We start from the raw sequence: 26569 nt of genomic DNA on the forward strand, positions 1-26569 counted from the left end.
TTATCACAACTCTCTTTCTGCCTTGATTGTTTCTCTTCTACTATGACAAGTTTGGCTTTAACAATGAGAACCTGGTTCATGGCTGTCATTTTTTAAAACAACTCTGCTGGTTTTCTACCAGTAGTGGTATGAGGAGTATTCCGATAGGTAATCAGAAAATTTGCCTGTTTGTGGTCCAATGACAACTGATATTTCTTTGGATTTGGATCCAACATTTGCTTGATGAGGGTATGTTTGACAATTTGTACTGTGTGCTCTGCTGCACCATTTGAAGCAGGGTGGTACAGTGGAACTTTGGTATGTTTCACATCGTTTCTGCTCTTCTGAACAAAATTGCGGCCCATTATCAGACACAATTTCTTCTGGGAGGCTGTATGAAGGAAACAATCTTTGCAAATTGTCTAGTGTTTTGCTTGTTGTTATCTGTGTCGGAAACACCTCTACCCACTTCGAGTGACTATCTATCACTATGAACAATTGCTGTCTTTGAGCTCAGCAAAATCTACATGTAACCTTTGCCACACCCTGGGAGGCCATTTCCTTGGCTGTAATGGTACTGATGGTGTTTTTTTGCTCACCGATTAACATTTTGTGCACTGACTGACTATGTACTCTATCTCTTTATCTAAACCTGGCCACCATAAGTAACTGCATGCAAAGCTCTTGGTCAAGCACATTTCCAGATGTGCTGGCCATGAAGATCTCCTAACAATTTAGACCTGAACCTATTTAAGATAACCACTCTTGTTCCCCACATGATACAATCTTTATCCACTGACGATTCATTCCTACAAACGAAGTATGGATGGATATCTTCCTCTGATACCTGGTTTGACCATCCATTTGCTGTGTAATCATACACCTTTGACATAATTGGGTCACGATTGGTTGTCCTACCAATCTCTTCAGCTGCGCCTGGCAGCTCATCAATGTATGAGAAATAGAACACTTCTTCCCTATTGGGTGTAACTTGTGCTGGGGATGGCAACCTGGACATCGCATCAGCATTACTCTGATCATCTGTACTCACCATACATATACGCTGACAAAATCAAAGCCCATCTCTGCATTTGGGCTGCAGCTAAGGTTGGAACTGAGGACTTTGGATTGAGAATTGCTGTCAGGGGCTTATGGTCAGTAACTTTGGTAAACTTATGACCAAACAAGTATTTGTGAAACTTCTTGACCTCAAAAATCAATGACAAAGCTTCCCTTTCGATCTGCGCATAATTCCGCTCACTGGCACTGAGAGTGCGTGAAGAAAAGCAATTGGTCTCTCCTCCCCATTATCTAGTACATGAGAAATCACTGCCCCAACTCCGTACAGAGCGGCATCACACCTCCTTGACCTCCTTAGATACATCATAATGAACTAACATGGTACTCTCTACTAACTGGCTTTTAAACTCTTTGGGCTAAAAATTGAGTAGCGCCCCAATTCTAACTTTGCCGGGGTGCTAAAAGTAGCGCCCCAGAAAAATTAGCATCCCGGCGCCAGAAATTGAGTGGTTGCGCCCCAAGAGGGAAGCGGGACGCTACTGGAAGCGCCCCGCATCCCTCTTGGGGCGCTGTGAGTCAATATTGCGGCGTTATGTGCTGCAGCGCCACACGCTGCGGCACGTCGCGCCGCGGTATTGCAGGCCTTCCTACCCTTCTTAAAGGGGAGGAGCCTTGTGCAGAGCGACCTGGGGCCCAGCTGGGCCCCCGGGGATCAGGAATGCAGGCAAAAGAGCCCGGCACTCAAGAGAAGTGCCGGGCTCTTGGAACGCAGCCAGCACTCCGCGGGGGGGGGGGGGGGGGGGGGGACATTTCAGGAGGTCTGGGACGGGAGCGCAGGCAGGTGCCGGCAGGCGGCCAGCAACAAAAATGGCCAACCCGCACCTCGCCTTTAAATTGCGCCTCCCCGGCCACAGGTACGCCTCCCTGACCCCGTCGGACATAGCGTCCGGCGGTAAGTCAGGGGGCGCTCCCGAAGATCGTGACCAGGGCATGAGCGGGGCGCTGCGACGCCAATTATGGCATCGCCAGCGGCGCAGCGCTGCAGAGCGCTACCGGTTAGCGCCACCACTAACCTCCTGCTGAATTTTGCGGGAGGCATGGGCAGTGCCGCGCCCGGGCGCTAGTTGGTTTGCGTCCCATTAGCGCCCTCTTAAGGCGCTAATGGGAGGCGCAAACAACTGAATTTTTCCTCCTGTGAATGCTGTGTCACATTCTTTTGACTAATTCCAAGGGACCTGTTTTCTCAACAACTTATTCAGTGGATATAACAATGTAGCCAAGTTTGGTAGGAACTTTCCATAATAATTCAAAAGACCCAAAAATGATTGAAGTTCAGAGACATTCTTAGGAGTGGGTGCATTTCTGATTGCATCCAGCTTTCCCTTGGTTGGATGTAAACCATCTTTGTCTACTCTGTGCCCTAAGTACTCCACTGAGTTTTGAAACAAATCACACTTGTGAGCTGTCACTCGTACTCTGTGCTTCTCTAGCCGTTTGAGCACTTCATTCAAAACCTCATCATAGATTTGCCTGTTTGGTGCTGAAATGAGTATGTCATCCAAATAACACATTACTCCTTTAATCCCTTGCAAAAATTGGTTCATCACCCCCTGGAATATGTCGGGGGCAGAAGACACTCCAAATGGTAGCCTATTGAACTGATATAGGCCTCGGAGAGTATTTATAGTCAAACATGACTTGGACTCTTCATCTAACAAAATTGCATATAGACAATACTGATCGTTGGTAAATAATCTATTTATATGATCTGGTTGTATCGAGGGCATTAATCCTTGATAGAATATTCTAAGAATGATTGCTAAGCAGTACCATAATAATTGCTATGATATCCTATCATGTCCAGTTAAGGTTAATACAACTTAAAGTCATACACAGAGTTTATTTAATTCCTAACTGGATGGGACATATGGACCATTTGGCATATCACTAGCATTGGTTACGATGTGTGAGGGGAGACAAGAATAAATATCCTTTAGCACTGTTTTAAGGTAGTCCCCTTCTGGCCTAATCACTTGTGTGATGGCATCTTCTAATACCACATCTGAAGATTTGTTTAATGGGCCTACTCTTTGAATTATCCTTGCTATACCTTAACTTGCTGCAAGACCTTAACTAAGGCAAAGTACCTAATAATATTGGGCTGGCAATCTAAAGAGCCACCTTTCCTTAGTTACTTAGAACATTTTGTGAGGAACCATACTAATTTGGAATGCTAGTCTTACAAGTGGTAAAGCAGACCTGTTTCATGGCATCTGGGAAAGGATGTAAACATATAGGTTGGGTTGAACTGGAAATAGACCATCTCGAATAGTTTCCCTGGGGTACATGTGTATACCAGCTGTAAGTGTTTTTTTTTCCTGAAATAGATATGGGCCCTGGTAACTGCAGTACTATTACTTATTCTCTCAGGCAGGTGGGGCTATACTTCTGGGTGTTGTGGTCTATGCTGTTATACAATTACAATTTACGTGCTTCCTATCTGTTGACTTTGTTTATTGCAAAATTGATGATTATCTATTTTTTTTAAATCACAATGTTACAGTATCGAATGGGTTTTATGCTGGGGAATTGACAAGATCCATTGAAGCAATGGTTTATTAATAATTAGCTTTATTAGAATTAATTTGGCAGGCAACAGACACCGGGGGCGCAATTGGGCTCGGTAAAGCCGCTTTTTGGGCCGCTACGAGGCCCCTTAGTGTTCCAAAATGGTGTCCACAGTGCGCGCGCCTCTGACGTGAAGTGCGGCAGATGCCATATTGGTAACGGGGTTAGCGCGTGCGCACCTAACGTCCGCTCGAAGCATGCAGAGCAGGCAGATTATGACATCAATCAGTATGCAACACTGATTTGACGCCAGCGCTGCCATTTTGGAACTCCACCCTCCAGCCAATGCCCTCTCTTTACCTTGCACAGCTGAACACGACGTTAAGCAGCATGAAGGACCCCCCGCCAGCACTATTTAAAGGAATCATGAACTACTTACACGTTAGTTGTTGGTTTCTTTCTTTTAGCTGTTGCTATAATTCTACACATTTTTGGTGTTTTCCATTGTTGTTTCAAGTTTCAAAAGTCTATGGTGTGGCAGGTGCTGAAGGACTTTTTGCTGACTTCAAGGCTTCTGCACAAACCAGTTGCTCCCAGGCATGTGTGGCCTAGTAGGCCTTCCTCTTGGAATTGAGCATGACTGGATCGAGGAGGTGGGAGTCGAGGAGGAGGAGGACTTCGACTTCACTAAGGAGGTCGTCACTGAAATCTCCAACCTCAGAACAGGGCAAGCTGTTGCTGGAGGTATTACCAACATCTTGCAGTTTGCAGTGCACTGCTGCATAAGGGAGTTCACTGAGGCTTTCTATGTAATGTCAGATAACTTCATTTCATTCCCTCTTGCCAGTGAGAAGCAGGCGGAGTGAGTACAAGGGTTTGCAAGGCTTGCAGGCTTTCCCATGCTACAGGGTGCCTTTGACTGCACGCACATTGTTTTGCATGCGCCTCATGTCAACTCTGCCATGTACCTGCACCGAAAGGGATTCCATTCCCTCAACATCCAGATGGTGTGCGACCATGGGTCAATGCCCAGTATCCTGACAGTGGTCATGATGTATTCATTCTGCGGCAGACTTCTGTTCCAGCTGTATTTCAGCCACTACAGCAAACCTAAGGATGGCTACTGGGTGACAAGGGCTATCCGTTGACGACATTGCTCATGACACCGGTTCACAACTCACGCACACGTGCACACCAGGCATACAATGAGAGCCATGCTGCCACAAGAAATCTGATAGAGCAGACCATTGGCGTCCGGAAGCAACGATTCCGCTGCCTTGACTGCTCTGGAGGAGCCCTGCAGTACTCGGCTGAGTGGGTCTCAAAATTTGTGGTGCATGCTGCACAACCTTACCATCATGAGGGAACAGCCCTTGCCACCACTTATCAGGCGAGAAGCTGAGGAGCAGGAGCACGAGGAGGCGGTAGAGGAGGAGATGGAAAAGGAAGACGAGGAAGGGAGGCTGCAACCTAGACAGCCCTTTTCTGCCCGGGCTGTACGTGAACACCTAATTCAAGTCCAATGCCAGTAGCCACCAACCCCAATTCCTCAGTCACCAACAGTCCCACACTCCTAACTTTCCCTCTGTCACTGACCATCACAGCGTCCTCTTGCCTGCAATTAAAAATAAAAGCCAACACAAAATACACATTACAATCCAAATTTAGAAATTAAATCATGCCATATTGCATACAAAGATAAAGAGGGTGCTAACGGGGCGCAAAGCAACTAGCGCCCGGGCGCGGCGCCGCTAACGCCTCCCGTAAAATTCAGCGGGAGGTTAGCGGCGCCGGTAGTGCCCCACGGCGCTGCGCCTCCGGTGATAATGTCATCGCCATGCGCAACACCCCGCTCGCGCATCGACACAAACTTGACTTGCGCCCCCTGACCTGCCACCGGATGCTATGTCCGACAGGGTCAGGGGGGCATTTTTGCGGCCGGGGCAGCAGTTATTAAAGGGCAGGTTCCAGGCGACCATTTTTTTTGGGCCGCCTGCCGGCACCTGGCCCCTCTAGCCTCCTCCTGCGGGGTGCCAGCCGCAATCCATCAGCCCGGTACTCCTCTTTAGTGCTGGGCTTTTTTTCCGGCACCCTGCTCCCTGGTGGTCCAGCAGGGCCCTGGTGCGCGCTGTGCTAGGCCCCCCCCCTTTAATCAGGGGGCGAGGCCTGCAGTACTGCGGTGCTACGTGCCGACACGCGTGGCGCTGTTGCACATAGTGTCACAATATTCAATGGGAGCACCCCAAGAGGGAGGGGGAGCGCTTCCAGTAGCGCCCCGCCTCCTGCTTGTGGCGCTACCATTGAATTTCAGACGTGGGGGCGCTATTCCAAAGTTATCGCCGCAAAGGGGGTACGAGCCAATTTTTCCCCCAAACTATTCACCCTTGTGCATTCTCTTAGTGCCTGTCTTCCATGGGCCTTTGCTTGTCCTAGTGCTCCTATGCAGTGCTACCCCAGTGGCTCCAGCATGGCTAGTGGAAGGCTGCTGCCTTTGAGTGGAGCAGACTGCAGCTGGCCTTGGAGGACTACCTCAATCATCCCTGGGCCTAGAACGCCTGGCTTCAGACTACACCATCTCACCATGGGCGGCAATAGTCTGGGCTGGCTTGCTGACAGGCAACAGCAAGGGCACTGGCAGCGTAGCAGGGGTGCAGGCACAAATGCTGTAATCTGGAGCGAGGACAGCAGGTTCCATGGAGCCACTGCCACTCTCTCGTGGCGGTGCCTGAGCAATCCTAGTACTCTGTTAGAGGACAGATTGCTGAACTGCTGTGACACACTGCAAGCCCCTTTGAATACTGGTATCCAGACCCATGATGACAGCAGTCTGAGCTTCCACTGCAGCACTCAGACGTTGGCTGGCTGCTGCTTGTGCTGCAGTGGCAGCTGAGACATCAGACACTGCATCATGGTTGGTTCCACAAGTGTGTTGATGGAGTTGGCCACTAGTTCCATGCTGGAAAGGATGGGCTCCAAGCTCTGCGCAAAGCCCCGTGCCAAGTTAGTGCTGGACTCCTCCATGCTCCTTGACATTGCACAAGGGTTTCTGGCAGGCTTCCCAATGCACCAAGCATTTTGGTGTGTACACCCATCAGCATTTTTCTATACCCTGGACCGTCAAAGTCATCATCTGAGTTCTCTGCAGCATAAGTCGTGTGGGACCTCGTCCTCTGGTGAGCTGACACCTCCACCTATCCTTTCCCCCTGCCTGGCTGCGGCGCACTTATACCCAGTGTCTCACCACGTGCAGATCCTGCCTCTATGCTATCCTCTAAAGTATGTGCAGCGTCAGTATCTAAACTGGTGGCTGCGTGTGTGAAATCGAGTGACGGCGTGTATTCATCATCACTGTCTTTCTGCTCTTCCACCAGTGTCTGGGTAGGTTGCAGTTCTTGGGTATCTGAAATGAAAAAGGGACAAGGGTTGGGTTTCAGTGAGGGGAGAGAAGAAAGTAAGAAGTACATGCTTACACCATCTGCAGCTTGTAAGTCAGAAGAGAGTTAGGGATGAGGGAGAAGTGGGAGTGAGAAGGAGGATTAGGTATGAAGATACTTTCATCTTCAATGGCTTCAGCCCTGTTGGTGGCCTTGGTCTCAGTAGTGGCCCTTCCCATAATGGCACTGTCTCCTCCATGGGGGTTAGAGCATGCAGGTACGCCTCTCCCCTCCGGTTAGTTCCTGCTGCCTCTGGTTTTGCACTATCTTCTCCTGCAAGAGAGAAGGAAGTGTGTCAGTGAATATCGTGCAATCTGTTTGAGTGATGTGGCTGTCATGTTTGAATAGCTGGCAGTGTATGCAAGCTGTGAGATGTGGGTGTGAGGCTTGCAACAACAACAACAACAACTAGATTTATATAGCACCTTTAACGTAGTAAAACGTCCCAAGGCGCTTCACAGGAGTATTAAAAGACATAAAATTTGACAGTGAGCCACATAAGGATAAATTAGGGCAGATGACCAATAGTTTGGTCAAAGAGCTAGGTTTTAAGGAGTGTCTTAAAGGAGGAAAGAGAGGTAGCGAGGCAGAGAGGTTTAGGCAGGGAATTCCAGAGCTTAAGGCCTAGGCAACAGAAGGCACAGCCACCAATGGTTGAGCGAGTATAATCAGGGATGCTCAAGAGGGCAGAATTAGAGGAGCGCATATATCTCAGGGGGTTGTGGGGCTGAAGGAGATTAGAGATAGGGAGGGGCGAGGCCATGGAGGGATTTGAAAACAAGGATGATGTGGTGTATGTAACCTGTTCCACCTTAAGAGAACTTAAGCCTGTTCCACCTTAAGAGATGTACTACTTTCTCTGGCTGCTGTATACGTAATACCGGTGGGGACCACCGGTATATAAGCACTGTGTAGTAATATTGTATTTAGTAGTAGTCCTGACCTCCAACCAGTAAAGACCTGTTGAACTTTAATCTTGTAGTCTGTGTTAGTAATTACAACTAGAACACACAGACTTAACAGTGGCGACGAGTCCGATTCTTACCCTGCGGCAGTTTACATCCACGGCGGCTTCGTCCACAGAACGGACATCGAAGAGAGGCTTCCACCCTCATCACCCTGCTGGAAGACTCGTCGCGCGGCAGACATCGAGAAACCAGAGTGCAGAAGACATCCTGAACTCGAAGCCTCCATCAGCGGCTGTCAGCTATCTTCTTTCTACCTCTGTGGTGGGTAAGCCGGGCAGCGACGCGACCAGAAAGTCGGCCGCGTTGGCTGTACAGACGGGGAGGGAAGACGGAGGAATAAGGGCGGTGAGATCGATCGCGACCGGAGATAAGGGCCGGGCCTCATTCGGGCCGAAAGGCGCAGCGCGGGGACATCGATCGCGGCTGGTGATAAGGGCCGGGCCGCATTCGGGCTAAAAAGGCGCAGCGTCTGGGGCAACTGGAGGCGCGAGAGCCGCGGTGAAGCGGAGACAGCGTCGGGGGACGGGTGAAGACCGCCAAGCGCGGGAAAACCGCCATTTTGTAGGCGGAGGACGAAGACAAGAGCGGGAAGCCGCCATCTTGGATAAAAATAAAAATAAATTAAATTGCAACGATGCCTAAACATGGGAACATTAATACCTTTGATAGCGACATCGAAGATTGGGCCATGTATGTAGAACGCATACAAAATTATTGTAAAGCAAATAAAATCCCAGATGAAGAGAAAGCACTAACATTATTAAACTTAATGGGTGCGAAGACATACGGGCAATTGAAACACCTTTTATCACCAGATGAACCGGCGGATAAGACGTTCGAGGAGATTGTTACTGTCCTGAAAAATCATCTAAACCCCACGCCGCTGATGCTAGCGGAACGATTTAAATTTTACAGCAGAAGGCAGCTGAAGGATGAAAGCAATGCTGAATATTTAATGGAATTGCGTAAGCTAGCAAAGTACTGTCAGTTTGGAACGAGACTGACAGAGGCGCTACGAGATAAATTTGTGTGTGGTTTATTAAAAGAAGATACACAAAAGCGACTGCTCGAGGAGAATGAGCTGACGCTTGAGAAAGCGGTCACTATGGCAGCAGCACACGAAGCCGCAGCGAGAGGCACGGCAGTAATGCAGCTACGGTCACCGGAACTCAGTACAAATAAATTGGTTTGAGTACTGTAAAATGTTATCGTTGTGGAAAGACAACGCACGATCAGAACCAGTGTTGGTTTAAAAACCAAGAATGCAGAACGTGTGGCAGGCTTGGCCACATAGCTAAAGTATGCCGGTCAGGAAAGAAGACCAGCAACAAAAAGTCACCGCAAGGAAAATACATAAAGGTACACAAGGTGACAAAGAACAGTTCGACCGAACAGAAGTCAGATTCAGACGCTAGCAGTAATGAACTGGGTAGCTTAAGAGTACACAACGTTGGTAAGGATGCAGATCTCCAGACAATTTGGGTCACCCTTCAGATAGCAGGAGTCCAAGTAAAGATGGAATTGGACACTGGCTCGGCATTGACGGTCATGAATAAGAAAGATTACAAAAGGTTATTCCAACATATTCCCCTACGGGATATGCAGATTATATTGAAAACATACACGGGGCAAAGAGTGTACCCCATCGGAAAGATAGAGGTAAAAGTGGTCCACAAGGGCGAAGAAAGCCAAGTAATGGACTTATATGTGCTACCTGAAGGAGGTCCACCACTACTGGGACGGGAGTGGATTAGGAAAATGAATATGGACTGGCACTCCTTGAAGGCACTAACGGTAGATTCCGGGGAAACAGATGTCAAACCTAAACGATTGTCCAAAATATTGGATGATGCTAAAGAGGTGTTCCAGCAGGGACTGGGAACACTGAGAGGAATTACGGCAAACATCAAGATTGATGAACATGCACACTCAAAATTTTTTAAAGCCAGACCGGTACCCTATGCAATACGACCTACTGTAGAAGCGGAACTGGAAGCGCTAGAACGTTCAGGTGTACTGTCTAAGGTAGATTGGAGTGAGTGGGCTACGCCCATTGTTCCCGTTATGAAACGTCCTTCGAGCAACAAGCCAGGAGAACCAGGGAAGGTTCGCATCTGTGGAGATTTCAAAATCACCGTTAATCCGGTGCTTCACACGGTGCAGTATCCGCTTCCGCGGATTGAGGATATTTTTGCTTCATTGTCTGGCGGGAAACACTTCACCACGATAGACCTGGCGCAGGCGTACTTGCAGATGGAGGTTGAAGAAGAGTCACGCCAATACCTCACGATCAACACGCATCGAGGTTTGTACCGGTACAATAAGCTGGTTTTTGGAGTGGCATCGCCTCCAGCAATTTGGCAGAGGGCCATGGAGCAGGTATTACAGGGAATTCCAGGCACACAATGTTACCTGGACGATATTCTGATTACAGGTGATAGTGATGAAGAACACCTCGCAAACTTGGAACTGGTGCTCAACAGACTGAAAGAGTATGGACTTAGAGTTAATCGGCAGAAATGTGAGTTCTTCCAGAAGCGGATCTCGCACTGTGGTCATGTCATTGACCGGGAGGGGCTTCATAAGTCTCCTGACAAGATAGAGGCAGTTGTAAAGGCTCCCGCTCCGGATAATGTCTCTCAGTTGAGGTCATTTCTAGGATTGATTAACTATTACCATAAATTTCTACCAAATCTATCCACGGTACTGCACCCGCTAAACGCTCTTTTACAGAAGGGGGTACCATGGGAATGGAGCGAAAACTGTAAGAAGGCATTTCGCAAAAGCAAAGAATTGATCACCTCAGAGGAAGTGTTGGCTCACTTCAACCCGACACTGCCTATTCGGTTGGCTTGTGATGCTTCTCCATATGGTATTGGGGCAGTACTCTCACACAAGTTGCCAAATGGCACGGAAAGGCCAGCCGCGTTTGCATCCAGATCATTGACCTCCGCTGAGCGCAACTATGCGCAGATCGATAGGGAGGCTCTCAGCCTTGTATGGGGAGTGAAGAAGTTTAATCATTACCTGCAGGGCCAAAAATTCACACTTCTGACAGACCATCAGCTGTTGGTATCCATTTTTAACCCTAAGAAGGGTGTTTCAGTGATGACAGCACAGCGTCTCCAGAGATGATCCCTTTTCCTAGGGGCACATCAATATCAAATAGAATTCAAAGGTACGAAGCAGCATGGCAATGCTGATGGGCTGTCGCGCCTGCCACTACCTGAAGAAGAAGAAACGACGAAAGTTGACCCTGTTGAGTTATTTCATTCGACCATCATCGAGTGTTTACCAGTCACCAATGCAAGTATTGAAAGAGAAACCAGGAACGACCCGACACTGTCCAGAGTCTACGAGGTGACAGTGAAAGGATGGCCAACACGTGGTGATCCTCTGTTACCGGCATTCTCGGCAAGGCGAGACCAGCTGTCCGTCTGCCATGGTACTTTGATGTACGGGACAAGAGTGATTATTCCTCCCAAGTTAAGGGAAAGAGTTCTAAAAGAACTGCATGAAGGTCATCTGGGGGGAGTTAAGATGAAAAGTCTTGCTAGGGCTTATGTATGGTGGCCGGGTATTGACCAACAGATAGAGGAGTTGACGAAAAGCTGCGCTGGGTGCCAAAAAGTGCAAAATGCACCTCCGATCGCACCACTACACCCATGGGAATGGCCTTCAGCCCCATGGCAACGCGTACATATTGACTTTGCTGGTCCATTCATGGACTCCATGTTCCTAATTGCGGTGGACGCACATTCCAAATGGCCAGAAGTGATCAAGATGAATACCACTACTTCAGAAAAGACAATTGCGGTGTTAAGAACAATATTCGCAAGGAACGGATTGCCAGAACAGATCTGTTCGGACAACGGACCACAGTTCGTGTCGGAAGAATTCCAAAAATTCTTAAAGAAGAATGGGGTGAAACATTATACCTCTGCCCCATATCATCCGGCGACAAACGGGTTGGCCGAGAGATTTGTCCAAACATTCAAAAAGGCAATAAAGGCCATGAACGATGATCAGATTCCGCTACAGCACAAGGTGGACAATTTCCTAATGGCATATCGAAACGCCGCTCATGCAGTGACTAACCAAAGTCCTGCCATGATGCTTTATAACAGGAGGTTGCGGTCCAGGTTGGACTTGTTAAAACCAAATGTGTGGAGGGAAGTGGAAAACAAACAGTTCCGGCATATTAATAACAAGACCACTCGAAGTTTTGACGTAGGACAACCAGTGTTGGCAAGGGGCTATGGAAACAAAAAATGGCAGTCTGGAACAATTCGGGCCAGACAAGGACCTCTGATGTACACAGTAGATATTGGTAACAATGTGATAAGGCGTCATGCGGATCAACTGGTAGAATCGAGAGCAAGGGTCGAACCCATGGTTGCGACAGAGACAACTGTGGAAGACGTTAATGAACCTGAAGCATCTACCTCAGCAGGGAATGTACCTGATGATGATAACACCCAATGCATGGGAGACCAACTAGAGGAGTCACCTCAGCAACAGGAATCAGAGACCACTGAAAGGCGTTATCCAAACCGAATCAGAAGGCCTCCTGAGAGACTGAACCTTTGAACTGTTTATACCTGAAGTTATATATGTTATTATGTTATGTCAAATGGGGATATGACTGTTAAGCTAAAAAGGGAGGATTGTGGTGTATGTAACCTGTTCCACCTTAAGAGAACTTAAGCCTGTTCCACCTTAAGAGATGTACTACTTTCTCTGGCTGCTGTATACGTAATACCGGTGGTGACCACCGGTATATAAGCACTGTGTAGTAATATTGTATTTAGTAGTAGTCCTGACCTCCAACCAGTAAAGACCTGTTGAACTTTAATCTTGTAGTCTGTGTTAGTAATTACAACTAGAACACACAGACTTAACAGATGAGAATTTTGAAATCGAGACATTGCTTAACCGGGAGCCAATGTTGGTCAGCGAGCTGATGGGTGAACGGGACATGGTGCGAGTTAGGACATGGGCAGCCGAGTTTAGGATGACCTCAAGTTTACGTCAGGTAGAATGTGTGAGGCCAGCCAGGAGTGTTAAGTGTGTGAGGGTGAGGTGAAGCACACGAATGTTAGGTATGGGTCCTGATTGATAGAGATTGCTGGTAGGTGAGTGGTGGGGGTGTGGTGAATTGAGGAGTGGCTGAGGCTAGTGGTGCAGTTGGTAGGATATGGCATCTGAAGATGCATTCACTGACCTTGACCACTCGTGGGAGGTCATTAAACTTCTTGCAGCACTGCATCCAGGTCCTTGGGGCTAAACTCCTGGCATTGACCTCTGTTCCCACTGCCTTCTCATTATATACCTCAAAGGCCTCCTGCCCCCATGAGGATACAGGACACCTCTCCTCCTTTCCACCTCCTCCACCAAGACTTCCAGTGCAACGTTGAAAAGCTGGGTGCCCGCTCTCTTCCATTGTCAGCCATTGTTCACTCTTTTCCAGATCAGATCCAATAGCAGAAGAACGCCCAGCACCTGCTCCAGCCACAATGCACCTCCCCTTTAAGAGGTACTGGCTAGCTTTAAGCAGTGCAAGTTAGTGACGATATTAGCCCCCCTGATGCGTGCAGCCAAAGAACAACGTGGGTAGTGCTGGTTGCAAGCAGAAATCATTATAATAAGCAGGCAACCCAAAGCTGGCATGCTGCCTGCATTAAACTGACCGGGTGTGGGTTAATTGTGCATTGCAATCCCTGTGCACATTTTCGGTGGCTATCCAATTTAACCCCTTGCATATTCTAATAGGAATCTGTACGGCAAAAGTGCTTTAAACTGCAGGAACCAACACACATTAGGGACCAAAAGTATTTTTGAAACAAACTATTAACTCACTGCGGAAAAATACTCTTCTTTTCATTTAAGTTTATAACAGGTTTTTTATCCTGAGGCGAGCTACAGAACTTTATTCCATAATTTCCCTTCCTTTATCTTCCTTCCTCTCCTGAAGGTGCTGACTCTTGCTAAGGTACAGTTCATTAGATGCTGTTTGCAATCCTGCGTCTTGCCAAAATGGTCGTTCTTCATTATGGAGCCTGCACGGTGAAGGGTAGAGTTCGGTCTTCACCACCTGGATGTTAAGAATCACCTAGGTGGACTGAGAAAGGAAAATCTGGCGTGGAGTATCGCACACTTCTTGCAGAATTTGCCATATTTTCCTTCAATTAATTTCACTAAGTGGATCAGAATTTGTGGTTTGTAATAACGGTGAACTAACAGCGATCGGCGTTATTACCCCTTTGAAACTGACCGCAACTTCCAGAAGTTGCAGTCAGTCGTTCACTGCTCCAACACTGGCTGCGCTGTGGCACCACCCCGCTCCCCCACCATACCCGGCAAGCAGTGAAATCAGTGAAACTACCGAAAACTTGGGCTTTTCCATAGTAATATCGCTGTTAAATACCCCACTAAATGTTAAGCCTTGTTGGATTAGGTGTAACTGGGTTTTAACAGTGTACTGATTGCTAAACAACTGTTACGGCCCTGAAAAACTCATTTAAATTTTGTGGGGTGTCAAAATTACAATTTTTAGGAAACTTAAAAATAAATGTTTTTTTAAAGTTTATTCATGATGTTTCAGGTTCTACCTTATCCCCATGTGAGAGCCCCATCTTTGTTTTGCTCTCTGTAACATTTTTTAAAAGTCTGGCTAAAAGCAACTTCTCATTTCTGGGCTCCCTGTCTGTGAGAATTCTGCATTGTGATTGACTGTTTAGGCACCTTGTTGATGTCACAGCAGCATTGCACTGGGGAATTCCAACTATATTGTGCTGAAACCACTTGAACATTGAACAAGGCAAACTTCTCACCACAGAGATCGCAAGGTCTCCCTGGGCAGCTTTTTCGGGGCCAGCAGCGGACGCCTTTGTTTTGCCGCTGACTGCAAATTCCGGGCACTGTGTTCTGTTACCAGGGCATGATCCCCCCTCCACCCCTGCCCCCATAGATTTTCCTTTCTGCATTCTGCCCAGGCAGTAAAAATGAAAACTACCCCTGAGCATCAAGCAGGCTATTCAGTCGTGGCTGGCAAGCCTCACCTTTTCTTTCCCACTTTCATACGTAAACACATTTCAGCAGTGATCACTTGAAAGCAGTCAGTAGTGAGAATTCTGGGTGATTTTACCCTCTCTAGCCCACTTGTGCTGAGTGAGTGCAGTTAGCTAACTCAGCAAAGAATGGCAATGCAAACTGGAGTCTTCTGGTCTGTATGGTTTACTATTCTCATCAGGGGTGCATTTACCCACTTAATCACTGGGAAAGCTAGACCTTTCAAGAAGTAGAAATTTAAAATATGTTTCAAAATTCAACATTAATCCTCACAAATAGTCATGGGATCTCAAATGGTATTAGTATTGCTTTGTTTTAGAGTTAAGGATTTCAGAGGATTTTTTATATCAGTGAAAAACAAATAAAAAGGTAAAACGTTAACAACCACCATGAAAATGAGTGTAATATATGGTAAAGAGATACATTTTGCCTTTTGATACAAGCTGCTTAAATGAGGCTTATTATTTAAGGAGGTACTATGGAGAAGTGGATCAAATTTTATGGCTCATTTTCAAATACTAACACTACAGTTGTGATTCTGCTATTTGTTGTTTGTTGTGTTATTGATCATTATTTAGTTTATTATTTTGGAATATTTTTATGTTGCACAGAATAAAAGGTTAGTCAATTCATTTAACAATCCAGATTAATAACACATGGATAATTTATAATCTACATCTCATAACTCCATTTTATAAACTAAAAGGTATTCATTATGTATTATTGATATTAATATAGTTATACACTCAATTAAAGTTTATTGCAATGGAAAGTTCAAAAATAGCAAAGTTTGAGCCTTTTACTGTTTAAAGTGTGCAGCTTTTTCTTTCAATGTCAGCACAGTGTTGATATGGTTGGACATTCAAAAGATAAATAAGACAAAGGCCTAGAAATTCAGTTGGTAGCGCCAGCCGCTAGCGCCTTAAGGAAGCGATAAGTGGGGCGCAAAGCGGCTAGCGCCCGGGCGCGGCGCGACCTGCGCCTCTTGCGAAATTGAGCGGAGGCGCAAAACCGCAACGCCCGCTCAGCTGCGCGCGCAGATCCTGACGTCATTTCATGTTGCAACACCCTTGGTATGCCCTGAACCGGAAATTTGCTGGCACGCCCCTTCTTTGTGCCTGGCGCTCCCAGCGACTGGTTGACTGGAACGGTACCCAGTTGCTGTGGGGCTGGGGGGGCGCTATTTAAAGGGGGCTCTTCCTGGCTTTTTAGTGGTACCCATTTTTGGACCACTCCTGTGTGAGAGAGAGAGAGATTTGCAGAGAGACAGAGGGAGAGAGCTTTCTGCATTGACTCAGCGCTCACACAGGCACTTCTGGCTTCAGCCCAGAACTTTGCAGTTGGATTGATTTTTCAGTGCCACAGCCTTGAGTGGCCACATATAAACGTTGCGTTTCTCCATTGCATTGAGAAGGCTCAGAGACGCCGAGAGAGAGTGCCAATCATGGCCAGACGGAGGAGGGCCAACAGGCGTCGGCACAGGAGGCCTTACCCTCCCAGGGTATTCCACCAGCAGTTCTCATACCTCAACATGTCTGAGGAGCAGTGTATTCGGAGGCTTCGATTCAGAAGGGAGGTGGTCACTGAACTCTGCCACCTGCTTCAGAAAGATCTGCATCCTCAGCTGAGGAGCAGGACGTCTCTGTCGGTGGCAGTGAAGGTGACAGTGGCTCTCAACTTCTATGCCACCGGCTCCTTCCAATCCGCTACTGGGGACATTGCCAATCTCTCCCAGTTCGCGGTGCATTGCTGCATCTGCCAAGTCACGAATGCTCTCTTCAAAAGGAGACATCAGTACATTTCCTTCCCCATCACCCTGAACAAGCAGCAAGAGCGCGCAATGGGATTTGCAACAATAGTGGGCTTCCCCATGGTCCAGGGCGCCATTGACTGCATGCATGTGGCTTTGCGGGCGCCTCTAGAGAATGCCGAGGATTACCGCAACCGGAAGGGGTTCCATTCGTTGAACGTGCAGTTGACGTGTGACCACAGACAGCTGATACTAGCTGTCAATGCCCGCTTTCCAGGCAGCAGCCACGACGCCTTCATCCTGCGCCAGACTTCTGTGGCAGGCCTTTTCGAAGCCCCGGCTCACCCAGGAGGCTGGCTTCTCGGGGACAAGGGCTATCCTCTGTGCACCTGGCTGATGACCCCGCTCCGTGCGCCCAGCACCCCTGCTGAAGAACGATACAATGACAGCCATCAAGCGACCAGGAACATCATTGAGCACACAATCGGCGTGCTAAAGCAATGGTTCCGCTGTCTGGACCATCCTGGGGAAGCCCTTCAGTACTTGCCTGAGCGAGTCTCCCATTTCGTCGTAGTGTGCTGCATGCTGCACAACCTGGCTATCCTCAGGACTCAGCCACTGCCAGCAGACATTGGAGCACCACCAGAGGAGGAGCACCAAGATGGGAGGGAGGCACAAAGTGCAAGGGCCATCCGTCAGCGGCTTATTGCAAGTCGGTTCTAGGCCCCCTCTGAGGGAATGGCTCGTGCCATTGAAAGAACAAGAATGGAACCGGTCCGCAAACCCTGAGCCGGTCAAGGCAACAAATAGTTCAAAGAGCAAACATGCACAATCTGAATAAAGACAATTATTTATCCCACAAACTCTGTGCCCTTCCCGCATGACAAACAAATACAGAGAAACCCCCCAAAAAACAGTCAGACACATAACTGGCTCTCACCACCTGGAGACAATGAACAAAAGAGTTAACCAAAAATGACCATGATCCTTGGCCATCACTAAAAAAAAACAGCATTTTGCCACACCTCCTACTTCTTGTCCTGCGGGGGTGATCTGCCTCGCTTGCGCGATTGGCCCCTTCCCACCCTGCAGCTCCTCCGCAATGGGACCCCAGTGGCTGCAGCAAGACTGGGGGAAGGCTGCTGAGTGTCAGACAGTGAGTCAGCAGATGCCCTTGGGGGACGGCCTGGACCAGCTCTGAGCCTGGAGGGCCCGGCTGCTGACTGCTCCAACTCTGCATGGGCGGCAGCAGTCTGTCCTACGGGTGGTGGCAGCTGCAGTGGAGGAGTGACAGTGTTGGCAGCAGGAATGCTGTCAACCTGACAGAGCACAGGCACTCCTTGGTCGGATGAGACACTGGCACTCGCACGGGGCAGCACTGAAGCATGCACAGCAATCTGCTGAAGCACAGACTGCTGGCGTGCTGCGGCGCGGCGAGGGCCCCGGCGAATCCTGCCCGATCCAGCGAGGGTGGCAGCAGTTAGTGCTCATGTGGCCCTGATCTGTGTCTGCATCAGACCAGCCAGTGACTGCATGGCACGACTAAGCACTTGGCTGGAAGCCGCCTGTGCTGCACCGAAGTCCTGCAGACTCCTTGCCTGTGCTGCACCGAAGTCCTGCAGACTCCTTGCCTGTGCTGCCCTGAATTCCTGTACTCTCCTTGCCAGTGACTCTATGGAGTCAGGCATCCTTGCCACTGCAGCCATGAGCTCAGTGTGCCTCTGCTCCGCCTGGGCGTCCATTTCAGCAAGGAGCCGCACCTCCTCTGCGCTCACTGTAGCAGCACTGGAGACCACACTCTCCCTCCGGGGAGAAGGCCGCCGAGCTTCCCTAACCCCCCCCCCGCATTGCTGCAGCCCGCTGGGCCCCGAAGCTTCACCCTCCTCAGACCCTTCCCCCCTGCTCCCCTCAAGGGAAGACGTATCCCCATTATGGCCATGGGCTGCCTCGGCTGAGGGTGGCACTGATGTTCCGGCTTCCTCCTCCTCCTCCTTGCCTTCTGAATCAGTCCCAGTGGCAGCTTGAGGGCCCGCCTCCTCACCTGGCGATTCAGCATCTGAAAGCAGGGAGGTACAAGAGTTGCTTTAGTGTGAGGACAGGGCGGCAGTGAGGGAGGCATGAGTGCTGCAATGCACTGCATTGGTTCGATAGTGGCAAAGGATGCTGGTGTGAGGCACAAGTGGAAAGAGAGAGGTCAAAAAGGTGATGACCTTACCATCGCTGTCCAGAACGGGGTCAGCATCTCCAGTGGCGAGGGGGCCACTCAGCCGGCCTGCCATAATCCGCTCCACAAGCTGCTCCAGATGGCTGAGGTCTTTAAGTTCAGGACAGCCTCCCCCGGTCCGTTGCTGCTGCCTCCTGTTGTGGGCCAGCTTGCCCTGCAAGAAAAAGGACGGGCTCTGAGTACAGTGTGAAGCCCTGATCTTGGCTGCACTGCCTCCCATGGTCGAATAGCCCTTACAGTGTGTGAAGTGGTGACTGTGCATGTGAGTTTCATGAAAGGCCCATAGGTGTTGGATGAGGGCTGGGCATTGGGGCTTTCAGGACCCTTTGGCCATAAAGTGAGGTGCACATGCAGGGATGAAGAGGATACTGGAAAGGGTACTCACCCTGACAACCCGAGTGAGGTCGTTGAACTTCTTCCTGCATTGTGTCGGGGTCCTAGGCACCATGCTGCTGGAGGTCACTCTGTGTGCCACCTCCCTCCAAGCTTGTCGGTACTCGTTGGGCAGCGGCCTCCTGCCACTGTCCGGAAAGAGGATCTCTTGCCTGTGCTCCACTGCGCCAACCAGAACCTTCAGCGCCCCCTCACTAAACCACTGCGCTCGCTCCCTGGGCTTCTCCATGGCCGTTGTCGTAACAATTTCGCAGCAGGTCTGTCCACGCCGAGAATCAGGGCTCCAATGTGCAGGGCGTGGCTGCAAGCCAAATCGACCCTCCCCCTTTAAGAGGTCACCGGCACCAGCGTGTCTGCCTGCAATCGCTAACTGGCCGCACCTGCGCTGCGCCCGCCCTCGGTGGTAGCGCCTCGCCTCTCTGGCTTAGCGCCTTAGGATACTCGTGCAGCGCCTGATTTCGCGCACCAAGAACCTCTTGGGGCAAAGCAAGTCAATTTCGCTGAAGCTGGCGATAATTTGCGCTGGGCGTTAAATTTAGCGCACGCTCGACTATAGCGCCCCAAACGTGGCGATACTGAATTTCTAGGCCAAAAACTCTGCTGGCAAATTAGGTTTCTGCTAGGAAAGACTGAATTTTGATTTTTTTTTAAACTGCGAACATCACCAGATTTAATTAAATATATGTAGATCACTCAAGCAGTGGCTACAATTGTGCTGAATGTCTGAGACAGGATTAAACTTCTCTCTTAACTTACTGTTTCATTCATTTCTGTCATAAGCTCCCCTTCCTTACCTCTCTAGAAGCTAATTCCCCAAAGGTAAGTCTGTCTTCCCTTTGACCTTTGCATCATTCATGCCTGAGTTACTTTGTATAGTTTTTTGATCACTCTAGCTATTCAAACTGTTTTACACAAGCTGTGCAGAAGATACAGAACCAAATAAAAGGTAGGAAACTTTAAATGTTCTGAGAAATCAGGCACAAATAATGTGGATTGTTCAAAATATTACTCAAAGTACAATTTGATTATGTTCTGTCTGTACAGCTGTAGTGTAAAAGGTTTGTTTTTACTTTTCGTTTTATATTTTGCTGATATGGCAGATGTAAGCTGTTCTCTTAAATGTTAATTTGAATGAAAAAAGAGTTGCTAATATAAAATTGCATTTGAATTGCACAGTTTCCTAAACAGCCGCATGGATCATCTCACTTGTAGTTACCCCATGTTGTATTCAATTGCATTGTAGCTGCAGCATATCTAGGCATCAGCAACTTTAACTTTTTCCTTTCTCTTTTTTCAGCTCACATGATAATCATGAACGAAGAAAAGAGAAGAAAGCTGACTCAGGGAAGAGTATCGACAGGGAAACATGTCTTTGATCTATTTTGTATTCAGCTCCATGTTTACCTGCTCAATGAAAAATTGATGCCACATTTAATTATTCCCTTCATTTCAATTCCAAATTTACTAATCTTGTAATGTAACAGTTTATCATTGAGTGCATAATAACTTATGCATTACTATTAGGTACTAATATGTGTCTAAAATTTTAAATGTGGAAATATTAGTGCATCAAATGTGCAGTTGACATAATAAAAAGCTGCAGTTTACTTGTTGTAACGTAATGGTCAAATATCTCATTTAGGTTTTATACCTGTAATTTGACAGTCAGTATTTGTGATTTTACATTTTAAATATGTGGTTGTCTCCTGTTATTACACTTATTACTTTATATTGCTTTACAAGTTTATATTTGGCCCTTAATATTCAAATGTGATGTATTAGTGTCCCATTCTAAAACTATTATCTTTTTAGATGCTTTTCATAATCTCTGTATTTAATGTATTATGCAAGATACAAAAGCTTTATCCGGAAGGTATAAAAGATATAGATTTCCACAGAATTATGGTTATGTAAAATTAATATATTTTACAGTTTAGATCCCTTTCTAAATCTAGTGTGTATTAATTTATGCATATTGAGCAAGATAACAGATGTCATAGTAAGATGTCACAGCAATAATGTGATTTTACTTAATTCTGCAGGATTAGATGCATCGCTCAAGTGTGGAGTATTTAGAATTAACTGTATCCAAATAATGTGGTGAGAATCAATGATTTTGTGGTTGCGGGTATACCCCGATGATAATACCATAGCTCTACTTCAGCTTGCAGTACTAAAGTGGCTGCTTATTTTGCACAATACAGGTATATGTAATTTACAGTACATTTTCTCTGGATATGTTAAACATTTTTAATGTTCTGAGAATGGAATGAAACCAGCTATTCGTTATTATTAGCAAGGGGTCTACGTTGTTTCTTTAAACATGTTAAATCCAATACGAAAGGTCAAGCAGCAATTTTCCTTGTGAAATGGATGAAGCAGAACAAAAGTATTAGTAATAAGAAGACTGTACAAGCACTTTTGAATTCTCACACAATATTTCTCTGTAATGTGTCGTACACTTAGCAAAGTATAAATTTTGTGATCTGAATTTAGAAATCTCACTTTATTCATAATATCACAAATCTTTTTAATGTATGTAAATTTATTGCTGTTTAAAATCTGTTAGTGTAATTAATTTTTCATCAGAGTGAATCAATTAAAATTATATCTGTATATGATGGCTAAACAGTATTAAAATTGGTAAACCAATTTATTTTAAACTATTTTATTGCACTTTTTTGATAAAAACTTAATTCAACAGCAAAAGTTACTAACAGTAGTTGTTTTATGCAGAAATATAAATACAGATTCACTCTATATAGATTAGTTCTTGTGCATCTTTTATGGCCTTCCTGTATTGAACAGTCCTAATAGAATTCATGAAAACTGATTGAAAATCTCCTATTCTCTTAAAAACAAGGTAGGTGTAATTTATTGTCGAAGTTTTCAGCATTGTATACATTGAATAACAAAAACACAATTGAGTTTTATTTTCACTAACTATGAAAATGTTTAGTGAGACCTAATAAAAAGGTCATCTTACCAATTATCTATCCAGTTTGAATGATCTATGCTTACAGAATACCTGTTGCATAATCCTGAATTCCATACAACTTTCTTTTCTATCTATATTACACTGCTATTTCTCATCTACATGCTGCCCCTTGGCAACATCATCTAAAAACACGTGAGGTTCCACATGTACGTTGATGACACCCAGCTGTACTTCACCACCACCTCTCTTGACCCCTCTACTGCTTTTGATTTGTCACACTGCTTGTCCGACATGCAGTATTGGATGAGCAGAAGTTACCTGTAATTAAATATTGGAAAGACTGAAACCATTGTCTTCGGTACTCGCCACAAACTCTAATCCCTAGCCACAACTCCATCCCCCTTCCCTGGCCACTGTCTGAGACTGCACCAGACTGTTCGCAACCTTGTGGTTCTTTTCGACCCTGAGCTAAGTTTCCTACCCCATATTCTCTCCATCATCAAGACTGCCTACTTCCACTCATCTGCTGTTGAAACCCTCATCCATGCTTTTGTTACCTCCACACATGACTATCCCAATGCTCCCAGCTACCACCCTCTGCATATGGTGAAGCACCCAGCAAAAGGCTAACCCAGGCTCACCAGAGGGAAAGATCATCTCCCAGCTCTGTTGATTAGGATCCCGATGGGAATCTCAAAAGTCCTGTCTTGAGAAGACTTCTTGAGGCACAAAAGCAATTATATGAGTTATGGGAAGGCTTGCCAAGGAGTTGCCACGTCATGCTGAAGGTATGGAGGAGTTTGATTCCAGTTTGTGTGCTATCATCTTGCACAGAATCAGCACTCTGCATTTTGCCATGGATCATGTGGCCACCTCTAGGGACACTGCAGCTAGGCCCTCACTGTGTAGCTGTTGTCGCTTTGGTGGAAGCTCAAATGGCTGCCTTCCAGACTCCACCTTGGAACGATTGGTGGACCACATTGATAGGGGCTTTAAAGGCATCACTGATTTCAAGCCTGCTCTCCTGCAGATCAGTGGAAGTGATAAGCCGTAGCCTCATGGAAGTGGCAGTAGTGCTCGAGGAGCGGTACATGTTGTACTATCTCAGGATGTCAGCATGTCTGCTTCCTTGTCAGGGGCATCCTTTGTCATCCTCAGCTATCCTATCACATTTTTGGAGGGATTTAATATGGGGGGACAGTGCAGGATAAAGTTGTTTTGATAATTGCCTGGGAACCTTTGACAAACTTGTGTTACCCTGTTTTTGTGATCAGTGATGAGCTGGACATTAATTGAGTTGTAGTCCTTCCGATTTACAAAGACTACTTACTTGCTGGTATTCTGGTGCCCTGATGGCCACATGTATGCAGTCTATTATGCCCTGAACACAAGGGAAGCAAGCAGACTTTTAACTGACCCACCTGCTGCTCCTGCTGGTTGCTAAGGCTGCTGTTCCTCTTGCTCCACCTCTTCCTCCATCCAAATCAAAGTGGCTATAATAACATTCATGATAAACTGAGAGCACTTAATCGGGGTAAGTAAAGCAATAAATCTCAGAGGGAAGCAATCCGGAAGTTGGAAACTCTCCTGATAGTCCAAACAGCACAGTAGCACACAGATCCCTATGATCTCACTGCCGGCAGCTGAGTACCCCTTTAAATACTGCTTTCAGTGGTCCTGAGAGACTAATCCTGCTAGGTTTTATTAGCAGAATAGACAATGGGCGGAACTTCTGCGATTTTGCGTTAAATACACATCACAGAACCCTTATTTGCATGCATTCACGATGACTCTAGGTGCCTCAGCCAACTAAAAAAGCACATGGTTAAAATGGCGGTTGGCAGAAAAGCAATGGCAGTGGGGTGGTAAATACTCTGAAGTAATTTTAACACCATACCTGACTCATTCCTGATAAATTTTGTGTTTATCAAACTTTGGTAGTCTAAATAGCTGGGCTAAAAATTGGATTACATCCGAAAATGGTCTGTGGATCATGATGCATGATCGCTCCACACCTGCTGAAAGGAATGCAGGCAGCATGTGACCTTCATGCTGCCTGCTAATTATAATGAGTATAGCATACAGCCCAGCGCCGAACGTGCTGGTGAATGCCTGAATGCTCAGCAGGGGGCCCAAGTTTGTGCGAGGCTAGCACAAATGAAAGCTAGCCTCCACTTCTTACAGGCAGTCTGCACCTCTTAAAGGGGAGGTGCATTCTCCCAGCAACAGTTCATGCAACTGGTTGGGGGGAAACAGTGCAACTGTCACAACAGGGGAGATAACGTGCACCAAGGTTCTCTGAAGCAACACTGGAGGCCTTGGTGCAGGAAGAGGAAAGAAGAGAGGTCCTATTTCCAGTGGAGGCCCTCCAGGCAAACTCAAAATGCCAATGGGAGCAGATAGACATAGCTGTCAATACCAGCAATATCACCCTGAGGAGCTGGCTGCAGTGCAGTGGTGAGACACTGGGCATGAGTGGCCTGCAGCCAGGGCAAAGGGAAAGGGTAACGCAGGTGGCAGCTCCCTGGAGGGCGAGGTCGCACACGAGTTCTTCTGCAGAGGACTCAGATGAGAATTTCAATGGGACGGCCTACAGAAGAACGCTGATGGGTATGCACACTGAAATGCTTGGTGCATTTGCAGGCCTGACATAAAGCCTGAGTGCAATGTCAAGGAGCATGGAGGAGTGCTCACCACCACCTTCTCAAGGGCAATTAGGGATGGGCAATAAATGCTGGCCTTGCCAGCGCGCCCACATCCCATAAACTAATTTAAAAAAAGTCTGGCACAAATCTTGCACAGGGCTTTGCGCAGAGCTTGGAGCCCATGATTTCCAGCATGGAATTGATGGCCAACTGCATTATTGCACTTGTGGACCCAACCAGACTTCTGACTTGTAAGCTCAGACTGCTCTCATGCAGGCTCAGCTTGCTGCCACACAAGCTAAGACTGCTGCCATCATGGCTGCGTTTACCAGTGTGGAAAGGGGCTTGCAGGGTGTCACCACAGTCCAGCAATCTGTCCTCCAACTGATGATTAGAATTGCTGAGGCACCGCCCTGCAGGAGTGGCAGTGGCTCCGTGGATGACAGCAATCTCTCAGGATGACAGCATTCATGATCCCACCACTGCCACTCTGCCAGTGCCCTTGCAGTTGCTTGTCAGCCAGTCAGTCCAGACTGCTGCCGCCCATGCTGAGGTGGTTTTCTACAGCTGGGGCTTCTAGGCACACAGCTGCTTGAAGTCATCCTGCAAGGCCGTCTGCAGTCTCCCCCACTGAAAGTCAGCAGCCTTCCAACAGCCATGTTGCAGCCACTGGGGGTAGCATTTTGTAGGAGCACTAGGACAGGCAAAGGCACACGGAAGACAGGCACTAAGAGAATGCACAAGGGTGATTAGTTGACTTTTTATGTAATATTGGATGGATTGATGTATTAAGTTAATTTGAAATGTTTTGTTTTGTGGTGGTTTTCATTTCAACATTGTAGCCAAGAGAACACTGTGATGGTCCGTAACAGAGGAATGTTAAGGTATGAGACTATTGGTGAATGTGGAATTGGGGTTGCATTCACTGGAACCGCAGTCGGATGCATCGATCACGGACAACCCGGGCAGAAAGGGGCTGTCTGAGCTGCCTCCTCCCTTCCGCTTCCTCCTCTTCCACATATTCCTCCTCCTCAGCTGGTCACCATATGCCAGGTGAGGAAAGGAGAAGATACTGCGAAACACAAGAGAGAGAACTGGAGTAGTCCTCCACAGATCTCACAACTGTCAACTGCAGAGGAGGAAGTGCTGGAGCTAAGTGCTAGCTTAGCATTCCTGGCCATCGGAGATCGGGAAATGGGGACCCCGCAGCTACATGGCAACAGAATAAAATATAATGCATATACATGTCATATAACACTCAGTCAATTTTAAAGGGGTTCAAGAAGAGAGAGACCTGGGGTGTTTGTGCGCAAATCGTTGAAGGTGACAAGGCAGTTAATAAAGCATAGAGTATAAAAGCCAGGAAGTTATGCTAAACATATACAAAACACTAGTTTGGCCCTAGCTGGAGTATTGTGTCCAATTCTGGGGATCACACTTTAGGAAGGACGTGAAGGCTTTGGAGAAGGTACAGAAGAGATTTACTAGAATGGTTCCAGGGATGAGGGATTACAGTTATGTGGATAGACTGGAGAAGCTGGAGTTGTTCTGCTTAGAGCAGAGAAGGCTAAGAGGAGAT

General features: G+C 47.3%; 1 protein-coding gene across 3 annotated transcripts in view; it reads left to right on the forward strand.

The window, feature by feature from the left end:
* LOC147120450 (sodium-driven chloride bicarbonate exchanger-like) overlaps positions 1 to 22090 on the forward strand; it is a 424151-nt gene extending 402061 nt beyond the window's left edge. For 2 of the 3 annotated variants that reach the window (XM_085986414.1, XM_085986415.1), the window contains one exon: positions 20705 to 22090. In XM_085986414.1, coding sequence (XP_085842540.1) covers positions 20705 to 20783 — 79 coding nt within the window. In that variant the 3' untranslated portion in view covers positions 20784 to 22090. Of the gene's footprint in view, positions 1 to 20187; positions 20227 to 20704 lie in introns of all 3 variants that reach the window. The other variant, XM_085986416.1, reaches the window with a different exon arrangement.
* The last annotated feature ends 4479 nt before the right edge of the window (positions 22091 to 26569 follow it).

This window comes from Somniosus microcephalus, chromosome 4 (assembly GCF_052327205.1).
Source record: "Somniosus microcephalus isolate GS21.2 chromosome 4, FLI_Smic_1.0, whole genome shotgun sequence".
In the NCBI taxonomy this organism is placed as follows: Eukaryota; Metazoa; Chordata; class Chondrichthyes; order Squaliformes; family Somniosidae; genus Somniosus; species Somniosus microcephalus.